This window comes from Lindgomyces ingoldianus (assembly GCF_010093535.1).
Source record: "Lindgomyces ingoldianus strain ATCC 200398 unplaced genomic scaffold BDR25scaffold_20, whole genome shotgun sequence".
NCBI lineage: Eukaryota > Fungi > Ascomycota > Dothideomycetes > Pleosporales > Lindgomycetaceae > Lindgomyces > Lindgomyces ingoldianus.
Genome location: NW_022985181.1, coordinates 182,310 through 191,875, shown reverse-complemented (window position 1 = coordinate 191,875; position 9,566 = coordinate 182,310). Strand labels below are relative to the sequence as shown.

Genomic DNA, 9,566 nt, shown 5'->3' with positions numbered 1-9,566 from the left:
CATAGCTTAGATTATACTTAGGGTGTAAAGAATTAGCTATATTAGCTAAGAGAAAAATCCTTGCGCATATAGCTTAAGTATATGCTTAATAATTACCTACTTTTTATTATTGCCTAGCCTTTATAAGTTAGCTGTAGAATTAGCTTATAAAGGTTGTCTAGTGTATTAGTTATTTATTATCTTTTAAAAGACTTTATCTATAGCTACAGCATATTACTTTAAAAGTGTTGCGTTTTATTTAAAAGCCTAAAGTGTAAGCTATATCTAATGTTCTTTTAGCACGTTTAAGTAGTGTTGTTAGGAATGCATTAGTGTAGAAAAAGTAGTTTAGTAGAGTTTTAGTAAAAGTAAGTAACTTTAGTGTGTAAGCAACTTGCCTATAAAGTACGTTACTTTCTTTTTAAAACAAATTCGCTTTTCTTTATTAATATATTACTTCTTATACACAGTGTTTGTAATGCTAGGAAAAAGTAGCTAGTTTAACAGAGTAGCTAGCTTTCTAGTTAAATACATTAATAACTAAATATTTTTTTAAATTAGTTAATTTTATAAGTTTACTAGTTATATCGCTATGCTATTTAATCTTTAAGCATGTATAGTTTTAAAAACTATATAAATTACTATAGTAGCTTAAATAGATAAAATTTAGCTTTTTAAAACTACTTAAAAAGCTTAAAATATTAAACTTTTTTTAATTAGCATGTTAAAAGCCTATTAGTTAATATATTATTAACTAAAGTATAAGGTGTAAGAATTTAGTTAGAGTAGACTATTCTCTTATATAGACTATTTAATTCTAAAATGCCTTGGTGTTAGTAGATACTAAAGTGTTATAGTAGAAGGCTTTAGTCTTAGTGTAGCCTAAATAGGCTAGAAATACATACTATAGTAGAGTCGTTTAGGCAACAGACTGCTCTAAGAGAATAACTAAATAATTTGAATATTTAATCCTGTCTTCTATTAATTTAACAAACCCATTGCTGCTTCTGTAGGAAACTAGGGTAGTGCACCCTACGAGAAGCGAAGTGCAAAGTAGTAGGAGTGTATGGAGAATCTATGATCTTGTATTGTGGGTTTACTCGGCTTGTGAGTAAGAGTAGGCTTGCAATTGCCTCGAGCTGCTCTTATGTGTGCTCCTAGAGGTTAGCCGATTCTGATGGCAGTTAGGTAGGGCAGGAAGAGCGAACCAATAGTGATATTTGTGCATTGATAGGCTACAATAGCCACAGCAACTAGCAATAAAAGACAATCCATCAGCCAACCTCGTCATTCAAAACGGGTACGGACCACCGTGCTTACATCTAGTACACCGGAAAGCTAGCTGGCCTGCCCCTCGCACTCGACGCTATATTCATGGTTGGCGCTCTCTCTTCCCCTGCTCATGCAGGTGGTAAGTTAGCTGCGCTAGCACCTAACATCCAAGCGTCGAGGTGAAGTTCCACCAACTGCGCTTTGCGAAATAGCCATGTCGGTTCCAAGCAGTGTCAACAATTGGAACGTTCAACTAGCCTCTCTCTTGCTATTCTTACCTAGCAAGTTTGGAAGATAGCTACACTTGTTATAGTGCAGCTAAACAACAACGAAGACAAGCCTAGTACGAGGATATTACTAGAACCTGAAATTACGCTTAGGCAAAACCTAGAAACCATGATCCGCCAATTCCATAACCAGCCCAGTGACCCAGAATATCTACCATTACAACCTACAACTGCAACCCCTTCACCAGCCCACTCAACGCCACCTCCTCTAACAGCACATCCCTAATTTGTTCCAGAAACCCCTCCACAAACTCATCTTCCCAAAAGCTCTCATTATAGCAACAACTGAAGTGAATCTGCCGCTCCCAAATCCAACTGTGCACTATCTTCCGCTTCGTCAGCGTCTCACCTCCAAGCCAGAAGTCTTTGACACGTATGAGTCCGTTGGTGACGTCTTTCTTCAATTGTTCGTCGATGTCGCCTAGGGGTCCGAAGCGTGGGGCTGCGCGGTCGTCACTGTAATCTGGGTCTTTACTGGCTAGGACTTTAGCAAGCTGCTCGTGGAAACAGGCCGTTGAGGCCCAGTAAGGGCCATAGCCGCTGGCGTAGACGGAGGCGAGTTGTGTGTAGATGTCTTTGAAGGTTGTGGAAGGAGAGACATCAACTTCAGAGGTTACGACGCTGGTGCAGCTTGTAGGCGCCCACTTGGTTGTTACTGGCTCCGAGATGAGGAAGCGGAGATCGCAGTGGAAGGATGCCATGAAACTGCACAGTTCGGAGGGTGGGGCTAGCTTGGCTACGGTGGCGACAAGTGCCGCGTGTAGAGCCGCCGTCAGGTCCATGTCGCCCGACGCACAGCCCGTCATTACCGCTTGGCTTTCGCTGACGGAGAGCTTGATGAAGCGGCGCCGAGTGGCTCCTGGTGAATGTGACATTATGGTGGGAGAGAGCTCTAACGGTGGATTTCGAGGCTTCAGAGCGGCTAAGCGTCGCATTGCGGCTCGCTCGATGGTTGGTGTGTATTCATATGGGATGTTCAGTGCGGAGTCGATACTGGGCGAGAGGTTTTTTGCGCATCCGCCGAAGATCAAGACAGGATCGAGGTTGGCCAGTGACTCGATGAGGTAATTGAGGCAAAAGACGGCTCCTCGAGCGTCCAGACGGTAGTGTGGAGATCGCACCAGCACTTCTGATGTGTCAGGTAGGTAGTAGCACATCATCTGCTCGTTCCTGGGGATATGGCCGAAGAGTTCGTCGACAGTAGTGTTTGGGCAGACAGAGAATGTTGCGGCGACCCATAATGCGACTTGATCTGGATTCCCAATGCGGTACATGTAAGTACCATCGTAGGGGAAGGCGGCCATCTCAGGGTAATTGTAGCGTACTTGCTTCCAAGCACTCCTAAGGGCTGCTTCGGGATCACCAAGTGAAGTGGAGAACTCGAGCTTCACGACAGCCGTCTTCGCCCAATTATCGCGATCCGGAGCTTTGGCGACATTGCGGTTGATAAGATTGATCTTCTCCAGGCACGACTGCGGGCGCTCCCAGCGCCCCGGTCGCGTCTCCTTCCAGGACAAGTCAGGCATTTTGTTAGGCAATGTAATCTGTGGGAAGAAGTGAAAGTGGTCTGATGTGTGCACACGATCTTTCCGGTACGATGGACTGCTACTTGAATGTTCCACTTGCCGTGATTAAGACACGGGCGCCCCTGAATAGCTCCTGTGGCACCATTGTTTTCCACTTCATCGCCTGGAAAGCTCTCCCAGTAGTCTCCGGGGAAGAGATGCCGCAGCAGATTCAGGTGTTCTGGATCCTGGTCCCAAGTCCAGTTAAAGTTTGGTGTGGAGCTGATGCGGACTAGCAGCACGCGCGTGACAGTAACGGCGATCCACTTGCGCATGCACGTCAATCAACAATTGCGTGCGGACCCAATTCGTTGTCGAGCTTAAAGTTTTCAAGGTTCAAGTGAAGGCGTATATGCAAGCCTTTCAGTTTGTGAATCCAGTCGCGCCAAGGCGGTAAGGATTCCGACCATTGACCAAGTCTAGCGCACTCAGCACCTCTCGACTTCGGGACCATCTCATCTTGAAATAAGCTCCCTGCCGCTATGTCGATCTGCCTTCGCTAGAGATTCGCAATACCTTTAGCGCTACCTTTAGCCATGGAAAGGTGCGAAGGCCTTAGTGGATCCAGCTACTCGCTTCCACCCCCAGGGACTGATTCAAGGCTCGAAGGCCGCTAGGGAAAGTTTATTCCGCACGAATAGGGATGTTCGCCGGCTCCACGATCGTGCTTTGGCGCTATTCGTCCTTTCGATGAACGTTAAGATTAAGAGAGGGGTCAAATTTCGGCAGCAGCATCCGTAATGACAGATCTCCATACCACAAGGGGGACTCATGAACGGGTTGTCCCCTCTCCTTGTCACAGCCAATCAACGGCGAGTATTTGTGAGAGTGGTCAGGGGGCGCTGTCGCGGCAATAAATCGGCGAAATGTCTTGGCATTCTCGCTTCGTCAGATCCCCTCTAAATTACTAAGTTAAACTAGTGCGTAAATCGCCTACAATTGTTACTAATTATTACATCTACAAAAGCTTATGTATGTGAATCTTAAATTTCTATCTAATTAACGTACACAACAGGCGAGTTGCTTACACACCTAAGTATAACCAAGGTGTAAAGATGGGATAGTAGGTAGCACGGATAGCACTGAGAGCAAACTTTTGGAGAAAGATAGGAGTGTATTGTAAGAGAGACGAATCGCTGCCAAGCCTCGCTTGTCAGGATTCATGCTTATATACGAAGCACAGGTCATGTGACCTCCAAACAGGTCAGGGGAGGCCATACTGGCCCGTTCTGGGACATCCAGCCTTACACAAGGCAATGGGTCCGAATGCGGTATAAATCAACTCAGAGGCATATAGAAGGGCGTGGGGACTTAGAAACCTAGGAATGCTATTAACACCTATAGGCCTTGTACAAAAGGATATCAGAAAACTACTAAGTGTAACGATTCTCATGAATCGTTCCATCTCGGTTTCCCCGGAACCTATCAGAAGTGTGATGACAAGCACTGTCTCTACTACCGTATGGAGCTGGGGAAGCGAGGTAGAGCAGGTCGGCTCTATTTTAGCTAAACTAGGATGGGGAGTGAAGAAGGCGAAGGGTTTTCGCGAGAGAAAAGCTTGCGCGGCGCCAAGGCGCTAGCGCGCTCGCTTAGCCCTGAGCGAGATCATGTGACTAGCAGCGGAGCTTGACAAGCAGCACCGTCACAAGAAGGGTCTCTGTTATCTCACGAGTCAGACCCTCGACCCAGAATCGCCCTTGACTTATTTAGGAATAGACAGAACTTCTAAAACTTCTAAGCTAATTAAAACTTCTAAAAACTTCTAGGAACTTCTAAACTAATTAGAACGCACTAAATAAGAGAAAGGTAATTCTGTCCTAAGAGTCTAAGAGAAAATAGTAGTTATTTATATATATCTTAATTTATTTATTAGCTATTAGCGTTGCTATCTTTAACAGCGTACTTTACCCCCTAATACTATGTTAAAATTCTTAAAATTGTTATTACTGTAAAGCGCTTATCCTGCTTTATAATATACATTAAACATAGACAATGCTAGCACTCTATCTAACGCGCTAGCGGACGCACTAGCAGACGCGCTAACTATAGCTCTATTTAGCAACTCTTCTCTATTGTTAAGCCTACCTCCTAGGCTCTTTTAGCTAACAAATAACCCTTTAATTAAACAAAATAAGGATACATTTATGCTAGATTAACCTATAAACTATAATAATAATGTAGGTGCCTCTAGTAACTTTACCTAGGCAGGTGGGATCTCTAGCGCCTCTACGCGGCGTTATAGTCCTATGTCGCGGCGTGAGAAGTTGCAGTACATAGTAGACGTGTTGCAGACTGTCTAATAAAGCTTTTAAGACTTTATGCTAGAATAGGTAGATAATAAAAAGGACAATACACTTCTTTAGCATTGCTAGTATTACAAGGTGTGTAATAGGCAGTGTGTGCTAAAGACTTTAATAGACTTGCTCTTTAAAATAAAAGTTTTTTATATAAAAAATGTAATAAATTATTGCGCTTTAAAGCTAGATTAGCTAGTATAAAAAATATACTTTAAAAATTTTAATTTTAATATAGATATATTAATACTTAACTTTAATAATGCTAGTTAAACTATTTAAGATTAAGCGCTAACCTAGTATAACTTTATTATAAGCATATTACATAATTTACGCTAGGGATATGTAAGCTACTAGAGTGCTAACAAGTCTAATGCAATTAAAAAGCGCATGTTTACTATTACTAGTATTATATGCTTCTTTTAGGCTAAAAAGAGATTAAACACTTTAGCATCTATGCTAAATGCTTATTTTATTAGGTCTAAAACAAAGTGTTGCGTAATTAAAGTCTTAAGTAGACTTAAGTTATGTTATTTATATTATTATACTAATAAGCTAATAAATAAGGTTGTAGAAAAAGCTTAAGTATATATGCTATCTAGTACTTCTAATACTTCTAATACTTTTAATACTTTTAATACTTCTAAAACTTCTAAAACTTCTAGAACTTCTAAAACTTCTAAAATTACTTATAAACCTCTAGGCTAATAAGAACTAATAGTGCTAAGAAGAATAAATTATAAGTTCTTATAAAGGACTTAAAGCTAGTACTTATGTATAACAACATTAACTTTATAGATTGCACGCGCTATAAAAAGGCAGGCTATACAGCTACTATGCAAAGCATAATAAACGCTGTAGCTATTTTAGCTTTTAAGCTACCTAAGTTAGGTCTTACTTAGTTTATGCACAACTTAGCAGTTTCTCTAGATTTTAAAGACATTATACTTAGCCCTAGATTAGATAGGCTAGATAGTATTAATAATAACATATTTTAAAGTCTTATTACTAATTTAATTAAGCGTCTCTACCTAAGAGCTATATTACATGTCTTTAGCAGCAGAGCATCTTCTAAATACCTAGCATTCTCTATTTTAGACTGCTTACCCTTAGTTAAGACTAAGTATTATTAGTTAAGTGCTATATTTAATAAAGAAAAGTTTATTAGTAAGACTTATAAAGTCTATAATACTATTTAGCTAGATTAATTAGGTCTAAACGCGCCTAATAACTCTACTAATATTTTTAGTAATAATTTTAATAATTACTTTTAGTTATGCTATAGTAATTAGCTTACAGTGTGTAATATCTGCTTAATATAAGGTAAACAGGTTTAAGCAACTTAACTATATAACAAAAAGCAGTAGTTGCTTAGTGTTCCTGCATAGTTCTATATGCAGATAAACCTTCTGTTAACTATTAGCTAGACATATTAAGGCCTAGTTATAGCAGATAAGGTTACACACTATACTATTAAGTTAGATGTTGTTATGTAGTGTTAAACGCAGCTTATGTAAGACAATAGTAAATACTATCTACTAGAACTGTTAGTTATTTAGAGGTTTACATTTTATGTTACTGCACTGTTTTATGCTACTATACAACGCTAATGCTTTTTTTTAGAATATATAACTAACAAGTTTTTCTTAGAGCGCCTTAGTTATATAAAAAATGCTATTAAAGATCTTTTAGTAAATAATTTCTTATAGTTAGTTAAAAACATACGCACTGTTACTTTTAGGCGTTAGGTGTAGGGTTCTAGCGCTGGTGTAGATAATGTTAAGTTCTGTACTATGTGTTGCATGCTCTAGGAGATTAAGCTCTTCCTTGCAGTACACTATGCTGTTAGGTACAGTAATATTAGCATGTTATAACACCTTATAAATCTTTTTATTATTGTTTTCTTTAGCGCTAGGCAGATAAATTATAGCTAGAAGATGCTTTAGTATTGCTAGCTTCTCTTGCTAGCTAACACTACAGAGTTATAGCATGCTATCCTTGCATCTAGTTTTGTAAACTAGTATAGACAGGAAAACATGTTTAAGCTAATTAATCTAGGCCTAGAGCATTTTAACTATAGCTATAAGATTAATTTAAGAAACTACAAGAACTCTACATATAATATTAATTAGGTGTTTAACTAGACTTGCCTTTATAATGTCTAAGTAAAGAAGGTGCAGATAGTGTTAAAGAGGGTCTTTAGTAAGAATATACCTAGTAGTTATACTTCTGCTATTACTATTTAAAATATGTTCCTCTTAGCTTAAACGCTTATTATAGACAGATTAGTAGCGCTTTAAAACTTAAATAATTTAGTAGGCTGTAAGTTCTTTAACTTATTTAATATATACACTACTAGAATAGATATGCTTAAGGTAGAGGTTAATAAATTTAACTGCGCGTATGTGCAGCTTTAAGGCTTTATAGACCTTTTATATCTAACTGCCTAACCTAACACCACAGATAATTCTAAGTTTGCTAATATTGCTAAGTACGCGCGCGTAGTTAAAGATAAGTTTAATGTAATTATAGACCTAGCAATTGCTAGTAGTGCTACTAATTAGATTAGAAGCTAACAGAAGTTCTAATAATTAATAGCCTTTTATAATTGCATTAAAAGTTTTTAGGAGTCTATAGAAGTTTCCTAGAGTCTATAGAAGTTTCTAGGAGTCTACAGAAGTTTCCTAGAGTCTACAGAAGTTTCTAGGAGTCTACAGAAGTTTTCTAGAGTCTACAGAAGTTTCCAGGAGTCTATAGAAGTTTCTAGGAGTCTACAGAAGTTTCTAGGAGTCTACAGAAGTTTCTAGGAGTCTACAGAAGTTTCTAGGAGTCTGCAGAAGTTTGTACAAGTTTGTAGGAGTTTGTAGACAGTAGAATTATAGAGTTATATACAACATTAAAAAAGCCTATCTATAGGCATTCCTTAAAGCGCTTCTATTAAAGCGTTTCTAATAAAGCGTTTTAATCCTAGCATTTCTATAAAGCTGTGTCTATTAAACTGCGTCTATTAAACTGTGTCTATTAAAGCGTGTCTATTAAACTATGTCTATTAAAGCGTGTCTATTAAAGCGTTTTTATTCTAGCATTTCTATAAAGCTGTGTCTATTAAACTGCGTTTATTAAACTGTGTTTATTAAAGTGTGTCTATTAAAGCGTTTCTATCCTAGCATTTCTATAAAGCTGTGTCTATTAAACTGCGTTTATTAGACTGTGTCTATTAAAGCGTTTCTATTCTAGCATTTTTATAAAGCTGTGTCTATTAAACTATGTCTATTAAATTATGTTTATTAAAGTGTGTCTATTAAACTATGTCTATTAAAGTGTGTCTATTAAAGTGTGTTTATTAAAGTGTTTTTATCCTAGCATTTTTATAAAGCTGTGTCTATTAAACTATGTTTATTAAACTATGTCTATTAAACTATGTCTATTAAACTGTTTCTATTAACTAGGTAGCTTATAAGTTAAAGTTATTATATGTGTTACATGTATAACTGCCTAAATATAAAGTAGTGTTAGCATAAAAGTTTCTGCCTAGCATAAGTGTAAAGTATATAGCGTTACTGTAGTATAAGGCAGTGTCTGTAATAAGGATATTATAGGCGCTAAGGTTGTTGTTATAAGATAGGTACACTAGTGTAATATTTATCTGCTCTAAGCTTATTTATAAGTCTTAGAAGATTATTACTAATTAGACATACTAGTGCACAAGCTGCTCTACCTCTTGTCTAATAGTAAAGCAGTAATAGTAAATATTACAGGCGCTATGTTTACTACTTCTACTATTATACCTGTTAGAATACCTGTTGCTGTTGCTGTAGTAAAAGCTGTATTTACTATATATGCAAAAGTTAAACACTATTTTAGTATAAGTAAAAGTTAAGCTAAAAGCTGTGTAAGTATTAGTTAAACACTAGTAGTTAAAGTAGTATAGTTTAAACTCTAAACTTTAAAGAAACTAAGGCTTAGACTAACTATTCTTAAGCTGCTAAAGATATAAGCTGTTTTAATAAGCTCTACTTTAAGGCCCTTTTAGGACACTAGCTAAAGCTAGCACAAAGTTAAAGCCTAGATAGTAAGAGACGCCTTACTAAGTTAACCTAACTCTAACACTCTAGCGTCCTTTTTTATATAGTACTTAGAGCTACTCTAGAGACAGTTTAAAGCTGCTG

General features: G+C 37.9%; 1 protein-coding gene across 1 annotated transcript; it reads right to left on the bottom strand.

Moving 5' to 3' along the window:
• Nucleotides 1-432: 432 nt before the first annotated feature.
• BDR25DRAFT_334810 (uncharacterized protein) lies at nucleotides 433-3,158 on the bottom strand (the record flags this gene model as incomplete). The annotated part of the gene is made up of 4 exons (XM_033692964.1): nucleotides 2,821-3,158; nucleotides 1,732-2,790; nucleotides 1,311-1,375; nucleotides 433-474 (listed from the first exon to the last, which is right to left on the bottom strand). Exons 1-4 carry the CDS (start codon nucleotides 3,062-3,064, stop codon nucleotides 433-435), a joined length of 1,410 nt encoding a protein of 469 aa, XP_033546378.1. The 5' UTR covers nucleotides 3,065-3,158.
• Between the last annotated feature and the right edge of the window lie 6,408 nt (nucleotides 3,159-9,566).